Source organism: Azolla caroliniana, unplaced genomic scaffold, assembly GCF_043228905.1.
Source record: "Azolla caroliniana isolate FFs.n. ecotype wild unplaced genomic scaffold, voAzoCaro1.0.p SCAF_18, whole genome shotgun sequence".
NCBI lineage: Eukaryota > Viridiplantae > Streptophyta > Polypodiopsida > Salviniales > Salviniaceae > Azolla > Azolla caroliniana.
The window spans coordinates 13,655,523-13,669,657 of NW_028230453.1; the positions used below are offsets into that span (position 1 = coordinate 13,655,523).

Below are 14,135 nucleotides of genomic sequence, written 5' to 3' on the forward strand. Positions count from 1 at the left end.
GTACATCTGTCATATTCGGCTTCCAAATTGGGACAGTGTTTTGCTCTTATATTCCAGGCTTAGGAATTCAATAATTTGTATGATTACTAAAGGGTCAATGTCGTTGAATTTATCAAACAACCGACATGTATGTATACCATGGGTGGTGTTGAATGAATGAAGCATTGAATAGCTGGAATGAAGTCAATAGAATAAATTGATGTTTCATTGGCCAAAGTCAATGACCTGGGGAGAATCATAGTGAGAATCACATAATTTTGGAATAGAAGTTTAGTTTTTAAATATTATCCAATTGTGAGTACTATTAGAATTCTTATATTTAACTAGCATAATCATGGATCATAATATTAACAAATTTTCCTTGAGCCTATGTTTTCCTTGAGTTTTCTTTGAAGGTTTATTTACAAACTATGTGAGATGAGCTACAATATCATGTATGAATGAACAACTACCATCTTTATTTTTATCACATGAAATTTTCTTCAATTTTGTTTCATATGCTTTTAGAGCATAATTTACTAGCATGATATATTTAAAGATTCAAGAAAACCTTTTTTTAATACTTAAAAAAGGATCTTGACATGCACTTTCCATTTGATGAAACTAACTTTGTTGGACTCACTTGAGATTTCATGTCCTTAGAACCCCACAAACACTTTGGGTGTGTGAGTGTGCATTCTTTTCAGATAAGATGTTTAAAGAAATTGGCACTTCTAGTCGTATATGTATAATGTCAAGAGTGTGAGCAAGAGTATCATTGGGTATGGTTCCGAAATTGTTCCCACCATTGTTGTGCAGTTTCCCTAATTTCTAGGTATATGCTCATTTACTATAATTAGTTTTCATAGGTAATCTAATATATAGGTTATTGGTTTATGTCTCTAAAAGAAATAAAAGCTAACAAACAATTCATGAGTAGGCAATGTGTAGGTTGATGCCTCATAAATTGTCCTCCATAGTGGTAGGATCACTCAAAATGTATGATCCTTATAGAAATACGTGATGACATTGGTAACTATGGTAGGTTCGTACTATGCCTTGCTAGGCCTAAGTGTTGTGAGGGACCTAATGGGTGAACAATGACTACTATGGTAATCGCCAATAGAGAAGGTAAACCAAAGAGGTGTCAGATTGATACATTCATGACATTATGATATCAATCCAATCTACTTATCCTGCGATGTTGTATGATTCAACTATCTTTGTTATTAATACGATGTGTTTTAGGGCAACAACCAAGACAAATGAGTTGTAGGGAGCCCTAACAACAATGTAAATGAGGATGCTTAAGACCATGAAGCTAGAGAAAGATATAGCAAGGCAATGAAGTGTGAAAAGGAGCTACCTAATTGTAGTTTATCAAATAATATGGATATTATGGGGATGGCAAAATTTGAAAACACCATGATGGGAAGAAAGGGCAACAAGTCAATGATGATTTTACTTTCAGCATTTTCATTTATGTCCAATTCAACTGTTGAGTGTTGTTGATAGAGCATGTCATTTTCTTTTAACTAGAGAGTGTCGTCAATAAAGCATGACATTTTCTTTTGTCTCAAGGGTGACCTCGAGAAAGGATGCCTTTTTCTTTTAAAGCTTGAGTTTTTTAAGCGAGAGAAAGAGATAAACGATATTGTATATGATGCATTCAAACACATACATGTGGATGTGAGGTGGCAAGCTCTCTCTCATGATGATTGTGACATTTACGAAACTTTTATCAAGTAAAGATGCTTTTTGGTAATGTCTACATAAAATAATTATCATTCTACATGACATGAATAGAGAATAAAATTTTAATGTTTGTTGCATCTCCTTAATAATAACAACAATAATGTTGTGTGTCAAGTTTCAATTATTTAACAATTGATTGGCATGAAAAAGTGGGAACTATTTCATTCTTTATAATTGAGAAAGTATAGACAATATCGTAATATATAATACAAATCCGACAAAATAGAATTCTACTTCGATGAGGTTAGAAACTATTACTTTACACCAGAGATTGAAAGTTAATAAAACTTCATAGGATCATTGGTTGATTCAAGAATTAACATCATTTGAACAAGAGATGAACCAATCAATGAACGACTTAATCTTTACATACAATGGTTTTATGAAGGATGTTTGCCGCTTGTGTATCTAAATGTTGATTTCATCATATCAACACAAACCTATAACCGATCAATGCATACCAACCTGATTTCTTAACTCAACAAGAGGAAAACACCTATGAGTTTGGGAAGTTAGAGAAAACCTTGGGTTTGTTCAAACTAGATTGTTGCTAGACAAATCGGAGTCTAAACTGAACATGGGACACATTGTTAGAGGCTAGAGCACATGTGTTACACTAAGACTCTGACCATCCTCAAATACCCGAAATGAAAACAAAAAATTAATGCCTCATTTCCACTTCAAAGCACAGTTTGCCACAAAACCCTCAAGTCCATACAACATGTAGGTTAGATTTGGTTCGAAGACATGGCCCAATGAAATGATGCACAACCTACAACCCGAGATAACGTTTAAAAAAAAAGTTCACACGATGTTTGAGTAAATTGGTAGTGGACCACAATGTTCTCATGCAAAGGCAATATACACCATATTTCTTCCCCAACAAACTCCATCTCTCCACGTGACCACAGTCCTTGCATTGCATCTGAATTTATGTAGATGCTATTTGTGACGAGTGAGGAGTGGACTAGAGCCGAGATCAATGTAGTAATAGTAAGCCAAAAAGCTCAACGGGTTGGGAGTAGCTTGGGGACACACACACACACAGATGGGTGGCTTCTCATGAGAGGAAATTTATGTCTTTCCCCTGTTTGCCCGAAGGAGTATATACATATATGTATGGCTCGACCCAAGGCGGAGACATGTATGCGATCGACGAATCAATGAATAAAGAAACCAATCAACCAATGAATTAGTGTTGTTAATTCACTAAAATATCGTGGGTAGCAATAAGTGTGTCTTATGTAAAAAAAAAAAAATGGCCTCTATGTCAAAATCGAGTGGAAAAGCAGAAGAAAGAAAGTGAGTCATGGAAAAAGGCCTCCGAGGTCTCGCCATTGCTCTCTCTCTCTCTCTCTGCAACCGAATACTCTGTGTGTGTGTGTGAGAGAGAGAGAGAGAGAGAGAGAGAGAGAGTTTGGTATAGTCGACAGGGTGCTATCAGCTATGACCCAGAGAGCAGGTGAAGAAGACGTGGAGGAGCAGCAGCTCCATGTCCATGTCCATGTCCATGGTAGAGAAGATGGACAGCTCCATGATGATGATGATGATGCTGATGATGGTAGCGGTAGTAGGGATCACGATGCGAGAATTGCAGTAGACACAGCGGCATCCCCCCTCCCCCAAATCTCATCAGACAGCCCGCATGTTAAAGAAGAAGAAGAAGATGATGATGATCCTCCTCCTCCTCCTTCCAAAGCCGCCATACCTCCTTCGTCGGATGCAGACGTTGAACCAAGACACAACAGCCTGTCATCAAACCTTCACTCTGATGAGCTCGCAGAGGTAGAAACACGTAAAGACCCCCCCAATGAAACCCCTCAAATCACCCCTGAGACCACTGACAATGACACCGCTTATACATCTAAAGAGAACGAGGATAGTGCCCCTGCCCCCACTCTTATCCCCGCCTCCCGTCAAGATCAAAGTCAAGAAGGAAAAGATCAAGGCCTAGTTCAAGTTCAAGAAGGACATGGACAAGAACAACAAGGTCCAGATCAAGTTCCAGGTGAAGATGGGAAGGCTACAGTCGGCCGTTCTATCCGATCTAGCATCCCCGCGATTACAAAGACTCTACGATCAGTTACGGATAACATTTCTTTCTCCATACGGGCTTCTTCTAAACTCAGATCTCCCCCTACATATGGCTATAAGAGTGGACGGTCTTTACACATGAGGAGCTCGGAATTGAGTGTTCGATCTGGCGCTACCGTACTTTCCCTTGTTGCCTTTTCAGTCATGGCTGCAACTGCCGAAGAACGCCAAGGTGCTGGAAGCACGTTCAAGATGAAGTTCAATGATTTCGATTCCTACAAGTAAGCTATGTGAACAACAGAATAGCAGACAAAAAATTACAGCTCTGAATTTTTTTTCTCTTTATTTCCTTGATAATGCCCCTAAAATTTTGTTGTATTCCTTCTTGCCCCTTGGAGCACTTGGTTCATTTAATCATTCGATGACGTGGTTTAGCCCCCCTCCAGAGTTTCACTTTATTTCCTTGGAATGCCCCAAAACTTTTGTTGTCTTCCTTCTTGTGCCTTCAATCACTTGTTCATTTTAATGATTCAGAGCCGCGGTTTTTTTAGCATTATCTTGTAAGTTGTAAGTCATAAAAGAAATACAATACTTGCATAAGATCTTTAATTGTAACAGACCTGTGAAGTTCTATATACATTTTGTAATGTCTGTATGTTTTCAAATTTGCGGCTATATAAGTTTGGCCATCATCAATAAAATTCAATGAACGATGTATTTCTTGGAACACATTAGATATGCTAAAAGGGATGAAGAAGAAAATCATCAACACCAGGTGCTAAACTATTGATCTTTGTCTGTTTACACAGTTATCTGGTAGCTATCAATGCTATTGTGTTTACATATTTTGTGAGCCAACTAGTTTTTATTGCTCGCTTAAATCTCAAGGGCGACTTATTGTCTTACGACAAGAGGCTCATACTGTATGTTGTTGATCAGGTGAGACTTTTATTGCAATATCTATTGGGTATATATAACTCTGGCATCCTAGTCTAAACACATCCGATCCAATGTAATCCACTTAGGGAGCATCTAAAATGCAAGAAAAACCTAACAAAATTGCAATTAAAAATAGGTATTCATATTTTAGGTTCTGGCATTCTTATCATTTTCTGCAAGCACGGCTGCCGCTACAGCCGCCCACCTGTGTCGACGCGGCTTACCTAATATATGGCCACCTGCTTGCTCAACATGGAAGCTTTCGCTTTTTTGCACGAAGGCCGACATTGCCGTGGCAATAAGCTTCTTCGCCTCGTTTTGTGTCATTGGATCAGCTCTTTATTCCGGCCATCACTTGTCAAAATTGATAGAGTTTATCTAAGAAAACATGGTGAAAAAACGTTAGCACGTTTGTTTCTTCTTGGCCATATATTTAGGCCAAAGGTAAAGGAGATGGACAAGCACTTGTTTCCATATGTTTGGCCTACAGGGTGCTCTTCATCTTTCCAAAGAAAAGATGGCTTGATGAAATGATTATAAGCATATATTGCCTATGCAAGGAGAGGCTTCTTTTAATTTCCAACAAGGTCTATAGATATGTCAGTATATCTGTGAACACCTCCAAAGGTATACTATGTTGACCCACCATATCAAAGGCGTTCAAGGCTTATTCAAAAGACTGTAATCTGTAATCTTTGATTTTTATGGCAATCTGTAGGCACCAGATTTAAATGGTACCCATGTATATCTAATTCGTCAATAAAAATCCACTGTAAACCCCCTTAACTAAATGCATGGTCTATGTATGATTAGAGATTATGAGTGTCAACTCTGCTCGCGTCAAGACACACACATTACTTTGTATATAATATACGCAGACCAAAAACTCTAAAGCCCAAACAAATATTTCTGTATGAGTGTTCATTATTTGATATTTATTTGACATCCTCATTTATATCCAGTATTAGTCTTCTCTACATCCTAAACAATGTGTTTGTAATATACAAATCTTCTCTCTATATGATTTGTGCACGGTTTATAGGTTGTTTTATGTACTTCTATTGACTGCTCATAAGCGGCTGTAACATAGCTTTTTTATCTGAGCTATACATGACATGTTGAGCTCGCTATGGAAAAAAATAATGAGAACCTTGGTATGTACTCTTTGTCACAAAACATTTATCAGTTAGCATGGTTTTTCTGGTGGATCTTATTCTATTAGATTTATGCTTCTCATTTTCACATATAGAAATGTTTCATCTACTATTTCTTGTTTGTGTTCTTCTTTTTGATGATAGTTTCTTCTGATATGATGTGGTCCACATTTTAGTGTAAACTGGTTACGTCTGTCTGGATAAAGCCAATGGATATTGCAGGTGGTTTTTTTCTCAGTTTCATTTTGCAAGAATAGACAACATTCAGTCTCATGTTATAGCTGAATTTTTAGAATAATTGTGACTGATTGAGTGTTCGGATTCTTATTGTTTGTTATTGTTTTCTTCATCTATCAGTATTTTATCTTTTAACACCTGTGTGAACAGTGGTGTTTGATCACTAACTGGTCAATCAATGGTGTTATGGAAAGGAATGTTGAATTGTAGACCGTTATAGAGAGACTGTCTCAAAATATTTTGTATATTCCTCTCTGAATGTTTCCACAATATGGGTATCAACATCCATTGTCACCAAAAGGATAGGTGTAGCCCAAATTGGTGAGCTAGGGCCTTTGCCCAAAGGTATTTTTGTGGCATTAAGATGAATGTACCAAATATCTTATACCAAATTGGTAAATTGGACCTAGAAATGACGTCAACAACATTCTGTAATCCGTGTTCTCGACTTGGACAAAAAATATTCAAAAACTCATCTCAACTTTTGGTCATTGGTCGTGTACTTTATAGATTGAAGTAAGCATCAACTTATCATAATCTTGTGGATTCATGACATGAGAATTATACCTCAATACCAAAAAAATAATTGAAGAGATAATCAAGGCACATGTTAGGAAAATATTATATCCTTGTTTAAAGATTACTAGTAGTTTTTTGTTCTAGGCATTTCTCATGATTCCACAACTAAAACGTGTCACTCGTTATTATTGGGATGGTGCATCTTGGCCAAGGTCTCTTAACCATTCATGATTATGCATGATTTGTAGTGTTTACGACCTTGATTGAAACCTTGGAAAATAATGCAGTGTTGAAGGCTTCCGTGAGTAAGTTGTATTTATGGCAACTTGGATATGGTGAAGCACACGAGAAACTTGCCAATCACAATTGTATGATGTGAATTGAGCACAAAAAACTCCGTTAAATGTAAGGGAACCTTAGTGATACCTTGTATGACTAGAAACATGTCAATGTTGTAAATAATTTTTTAAGAGCAGATGTATCTATGGCCCATGACTTTGTTGTGCATAAATTTTCATTTCACTCACATCTCGCATCAATGTGTATATTTTCCCCTCCAATGCTTCCTAAGAGAGATATAGATTTTACTATAATCTCAGGAAGTTAAATATGACCTATGAAACAAAAAATATAACATTTTCACGAAATACATATGAAAGTTAGTAGTGACACTTGATGTTCAAGAACTTTACCAATGAATGTTGCAATCAAGACTGTACTCTCTGAATGCGAGAGAAATTTGTGCAATGATTGGGTTTGGTTGAAGATGGGTAGAAAGCATAGTTGACTCTGATCATGGCAGAGCATTGTGCCAAAGTGTAATACTCCAACTCCCAAACTTGTTTAGGGCAAATTGTGTGCATAGTGAACTACTCCCATCAGTTATGCTCTAACACCTCATCTCACATCGTTGTGAGTGTGACCTAAGGAAGCAATTATTCAAATGGTTGGGATAGGCTTAACATGTGGGTGTGTGCGGTTGGAAAAAGGTCAAATTCATAAAGGAATCTATTGATGCATTATGAAGCTAGTGCGTTGCACCCCATTCTTCCAAATTAAATTTTCATACTTGCTTTTATATGTCGTTTGGATTGTTTTTCTTGCTTTTCATGTGATACTAGGAAATCAGAGAGAGAGAGAGAGAGAGAGAGAGAGAGAGAGAGAGAGAGAGAGAGAGAGAGAGAGAGAGAGAGTTTATTTTTGCGATTGCACTCTCTATCGGTAATGAAATTCTACACAGATACAAGTGTTGGAAAACCCTTGAACAGAGATCCACAATGAGATATAAAATGTTTAAATTGGTTTTTTGTGTTGTTGTTCGCAGCAGTAGAAACAAAGAACCTTGCGTTGTCATTTAGACACCTACTCAACATGAATTGCATGGCTCTTATGATATTCTTCATCTTCATTTTCTTCAAGCGCGCGAGGTCTTGTTTTCTCTCTTAGTCATGGAAAAGTTCTTTTATCATAGTTTGATACAACATCAAGGATAGAGGACATGAACATGACTTCTTCACAATGTATGGGGGACATTGATATGGAAACAATTGCTCCAAATAAGACAAAATTATATTAGAATGCCATGGCCTAAGTAAAGAAATATGATAAATGTTGGTGATGTAATGCAATGGTTGCATGTAGTTGACCATCTTGCTCGTTGGAACATTAGTGTCCTATTTGGATGATAGTGAATTGTAAACATGCATTTTCAAAGTCGCTTTTACCAGAGTTGATGGGCCGAATAGGAGTGAAAGATGCTTGGTATGTACTAAAAAAGACTCAGAGTTCGCTAAGCTTTTCAAGAGTAGGCTACAATAGTATAAATGACTTTTGCATGTCTCACATAGACAGAATATACATAAGCTCGGAACTAGAAAAATATGGCAACAATGTTGAAATCATCGCTGGTTCAGCCTACTCTGATAATATGCATGTTAAGATTACATTAGTCAACTAGAGGAGGCCAGAAAAAGACTACAACTTGAGGATCCACAATAAGCTTTTGAGGTTGCAGAGGTGGGAAGGAAGATAAGGAGAATATGGGCAAGTAATCCAGTGGGTTGTGGTGCACTTGATAAACTTAGAGGGAAGATTATTGAAACTTCAATGTATTTGCATGCGAAGACTAAAAATAGAATTTTGAGGTCTAAGGAAAGAGAAGTGAGATTAAGAAGATCGATAGCAGATGCCCAAAGAATGCTTCAGAAGATCCCATGTGTACTTGGTCTAGAGCAACTCTTGAGGTTGCTAGAGAAATGCTACAACGGTTGATTGTGTCTAGAAACATGTCAGATGTTATTCAGGAGTTCAGCGGCATGGTGGAGCAAGAATGGGGATAAGGTAAACCAACAATTTTTTAAGTATAAAAAGTCGAAAACAAACTGTAGCTACAAACTTAAGTTGATTAAGGAGGATGGATCATTGTCGGAAGATGTATCGGAGATCATGAAGGTGGTCACAACACATTATTGTGGGCTATAATTCTCAAACAGTTATAGTATCCTCGAATAGCCTACTCTAAAAAAACTTGTATGGGAGGGAATGCCACAAAGAATTTCAGAGGTTGCACAAGTTAATCTATCAAGGCCACTCTTGGAATAGGAGGTGTCAGATGTTTTGGTGGGTATATGAAGAGCGTCTTGTCCAAGCATCAACGGATTATCAAGAGAATTTTTTGAAATTTTTTGGGAAGTGATGAAGATTAACTTGGTTGATGGTCTAAATGAGGCATGGGATGTTGGGTGCTTGATATTTCTAATTCCTAAGGTACATGGTCTAATAGGAGATGCAAGGCAATGGAGACCGAGGAAGGCAAAGTTGTGGTGGTTGTTCAAACTAGGTCTAACATTGAAAGAACGGGCTAACATGGAGGACAAGGTGGCCTGCGCCATAATGAGGGCCTGATCAAGTGTAAGAGAAGGTGGCTTGTAAGAGACCACAACGCAACCCTCAAAGCCTAGGTGAGGTATGCGACAGACTAGCGAGGGTTAAAGAAATCAGCCTCGGGAAGGGGCTGGACTCTGAACCAGTGTTCATAGTCACATATCTCTAGTCGGACGAGGAGATGTCCTTGATCACCCTCCTCACGGAATTTAGCGACGTGTTCGCATGGTTGTACGTAGATATGAAAGGGGTTTCGGCTGAGGTCGTCACCCATAGTATCCTCATGCGAGCCGATGCCCGCCCAATCCGATAAAGGCCACACCCAATGAACCCCAACTACGTCCAACAAGTAAAAGCCGAAATCAACAAAATGTTAGATGTAGGCATCATCTACCCCATCGAACGAACCACTTGGGTCTCCCCGATCGTAGTCGTCCCGAAGAAAAGCAGCCAAATCCGCATGTGTCAACTACCGCCAAGTCAATGAAGCCACCATCAAGGACAACTACCCGGTACCCTACATTGAGCATTTACTTGGAAGAATCGCGGGAGCCGAAGCTTATAGCTTCATCGACGGGTTCTCGAGGTACAACCAAATCTCGGTGGTGCTTGAGGATCAACACAAGACAACCTTCGCCACCGAATTTGGTACGTTTGCATATAAGCAGATGCCTTTTGGGCTCACAAGTGCCCTGAGCACCTATCAAAGGGCGGCGGACCGTATCTTCACGGCAAGGTTACAACAAGGGGTGGAGTCCTATGTCGACGATTTATGTTGCCATTCGAAATGGCATGACCACTTGGCACTACTCCGCTTGACGTTCAAAAAATGCAGGGCCTATCAACTCTCTCTCAACCCACTCAAGTGTTAGTTCTGGGTCAAGCACGGATTAATATTAGGTCACGTAGTGTCCCGACATGGGATCTCGACCAACGAGGCAAAAGTAAAACTCATCCTAGACATGCCACCTCCCGCGAATGAGAAACAACTACAAGGGTTCATGGGGTACACGAGTTATTATAGACGCTTCATCAAGATGTTCGTAGACAAGGCTAGATCAGTCTACGCCTTGCTAAAGCAGTACACCTAGACTAAAGAGTGCACCTGCTCATTCAAGCTCCTGAAAGAGTGCCTAACTAAGGCTCCCATCCTCTGATCTCCAGACTAGACCAACGAATTCCACATTCACACTGATGCCTCCGCCTTCGCAATCGGTGCAGTGCTAGCTCAACCCGGTGAAGGGGCCCTTGACCTACCGATCACCTTGGCTAGTGGCCAACTGAACGCCGCCGAACGAAATTACTCCACGACTGAGCGAGAAGCTTTGGCCATGGTTTACATCGTGAAAAAGTGCCGACATTACCTCTTGGCATCACGTTTCTCATTTTTTGTAGATCATCAAGCCCTCCTCTACTTGGTCAACAAAACTCACGCCACGGGATGCATATCCCGATGGATCGTAACGTTACTCGAGTTCGACTTCAAGGTGGTGGTGAGAAAAGGAAAAGACCATGTACTCGCCGATCATTTCTCCCGAATACCAAACGGAGAAGAAGCCACGGGCATTGACGACGAAACACCAGATGCAACATTATTCATGATCGACAGGTCTGTACCATCATGGGCATCAGACATTGTTCGCGCCTTAACCGAAGGGGTATCTTTCCTAAAACAACTAAGTCGGGCACATGCACTTGTCTTGTTAAGGAAATGTGGCCCCTTCACGATGCTCAGAGGCAACTTGTATCGAAGAGGGAACGATGATGTCCTTCGAAGGTGTGTGCCGAACCATGATATCATCGCCATCCTCAAACAAGCTCATTGCGGCAACGACAACAGTCATGAGGTCATGAGGTCAGCACACGCAAGTTCCTCCAGTCCGGCCTATGGTGGCCAACACTATTCAAAGACACATATGAGTATGTATGCCGATGTGATGAGTGCCAGCGTTTCAAACATCCGTTGAAAGAGGATTTCAACACATTAAACCCGGTGGTGGCATGGCAACCGTTCGAGAAAGGAGGTATCGACTTTATCGGCCCAATCAGCCCAACCTCCAACGTCAATTGATACATAATAATTGCCACTGACCAGCTACCAAGTGGGTGGAAGCTAAAGCTTGCGTTAATGCTGACGCACGTAGCACCACCAAATTCCTATACGAAAACGTCATAACGCGGTTTGGATGTCCGCTCGAGATCATTAGTGATCAAGGCTCTCATTTCCTCAACGAAGTGATAGCACATCTACTAGGCGAATTTATGGTGACACACTACAAGAGCTCCCCTTATTACCCTTGGTGCAACGGACAAGCGGAAAGCACGAATAAGATGTTATGCGCAGTGCTCACAAAGATAATCGCCGCTTCGCGGTCTGATTGGAGCACCAAACTCGAAGCGGCATTGTGGGCTTTCCGCACTTCCTACAAAGTCGCAACTCGCCACATGCCATTCAAACTAGTATATGGATAGGAAGCGGTATTGCCCATCGAGTTCCTTGTCTCCAGCCTCTGGATAGCCGTACAAGAACGATGGGACGGGGACCCCCTCCCATCACGCCTAGAGAACCTAGAACGGTTGACCGAAACTCGCCTTATCGCATTCCAAGCACTCTTGACAGAGAAAGCCAATGGAAAGGCGTGGCACGACAACAAAGTAAGAGATAAAGATCTCGCTGAAGGAGACATGGCACTCAAATTCTCCTCTCAACGGCACAAAAAGAAGCTCAAATTACGGGGTGAAGGCCCATATGTGGTGTCAGAGATTACCAAGATAGGAGCATGTCGAATACGCACACTCGAAGGCCTCCACATCCCAGGATTCATCAATGGGAGCAAGCTCAAACATTACTACATACCCCTCACCCTTGAAGCCCTACTCACAGCTCGACAACGAGAAGTGGAAGCCAAACTTAAGGCATCCGAAGGCCAAATGGCCCGACTAGAAACTGACCTCCGCAATACGCAAGCAAAATTGAAACTACAAGGGGACACCCACCTGGCAACCATGGCTAAGGCGGTCAACTCTAATGATGGGACGAAGCAACTACCATGCGTCACCGACGGCGTACCTTTAACAGCGGTAATCGACACCGGAGCATCACTAACACTTTTCTCCTTCGAAACATAGGGACGTTTAGGTCACCCAGACCTTGAAATATGCAATGACAACTTCCGTGGCTTCGATGGGTCCACATCATGTTGTCTTGGAACCTTCGTGTGTAACATCAAGATAGAATACAACGACCACTCAATTCGAGTTCGGGTACTCCCACCCGAAGTGATGTAAACCCAATGCCTCCTCGGTTTTTGATTAATGTCACATAAGCGAATGTCTCCTGTCACCAAGCAAGAACATTGTCTCCTTCCAAACGGAAAATGGGGTGAGGTCCGAGAGACTCGTTACAACAACACTCGAATCACGTCCCACCAATCTCGATGAGCTCCAAAGTGCAAAACCGCCCAATCAAAAGGAACGGGCACACCCACCGGCCATCCATGACTAGAGCAACGCTAACATCAGAACAAAGACACCCTTGCCACGCAAATGGGTGAACATCTACGCAATGTCGCGTTGTTACGCGCGTGCGTGGAGAAAGGCGGGACCACGAGGGTCTGGACTAGGGAGTGACGGAGCGTAGGAAGTCGTACTTCACCATTTTTGGGGCATCCCAAGAGCACACCGGAAGCAACAGAAGGGAGAGAGAGAAAGAGAGGGAGCGCGCACTTAACACCGACTCACGCACACACACGCACACACACACACAGGCCGATCCGACTCACGCCCTTATGTACAGGAAATGTAGGAAAGGGGAAGCACCGGACACCAACAGAGACGCGAATATACACGAACAGACGCAAATGTATATATATAAAAGGAAGAATACATTCCCAGCTTCGAGCTGGACCTTGGTAGGGTAGGTTACAGCAGCAGTCTGCTGCCAAGCCACTGTCCGGGGAGCTCTCAGGCTCGTCACGCGGAGCGGGGTCTTGCACAGGAGACCTAGTAGAGACAACCCTCAACGGTCGACCTCCCCGCCAAGAAAAAGAAGAAGAAAACTAACTCTAAACCTAATGGTATACCCTCTGACACAAAACGGGCAACCCTTTCACAAAGGGCGCTCCCTTCCTTTTATAGAACAAGGAGAGGGATGCGTTACAATGTGGGATAAATCCCGACTTACAAGGGATCGCCTGTCCCGACTTGACTAGCCTTCGGCACCATAAAGGCGCCCTTGTTATTCACACTAAATGTACAAGGTTGAGCACACACGCTGCACCCCGCCGATGTAGCCAATGTTTCTCGATTTCCGCCTCTGGCCGAAATTCTTCACGACAGCGATTTTCGCTGAAGGACCATGCCGCGGAGAACGTGCTATTTGGCGAGTCAGAAAAGCAGTCACAAACGCTCAAGGTTGGCACAAAGGTGCCACTAGCTTCTGGGTCTCGAAACGAAGCTGGCTCCCCGCCCGCGACCGTACCGCGACTGCACGAGACACCCGACCACTGCGCACATTGGTCAAATACCCCGCCCAGGTTAAGGCCATGGAAATCGACGGGAATAAACAGCTAGGAGGCCGAACGCTTCACAAGCCCTCCACGTCCCTTCGACAAAAACGTCACGAGTCTCGATCCT

At 41.6% G+C, this 14,135-nt stretch overlaps 1 protein-coding gene across 1 annotated transcript; it reads left to right on the forward strand.

Annotated features, from left to right (window-relative positions):
• The first annotated feature begins 3,114 nt into the window (after positions 1-3,114).
• LOC147852446 (uncharacterized) lies at positions 3,115-5,981 on the forward strand. Its single transcript, XM_087334518.1, has 3 exons — positions 3,115-4,049; positions 4,578-4,707; positions 4,859-5,981. The coding sequence occupies exons 1-3, from the start codon at positions 3,181-3,183 to the stop codon at positions 5,087-5,089; spliced, it is 1,230 nt and encodes a 409-aa protein (XP_087190644.1). The 5' UTR covers positions 3,115-3,180; the 3' UTR covers positions 5,090-5,981.
• Positions 5,982-14,135: the final 8,154 nt, after the last annotated feature.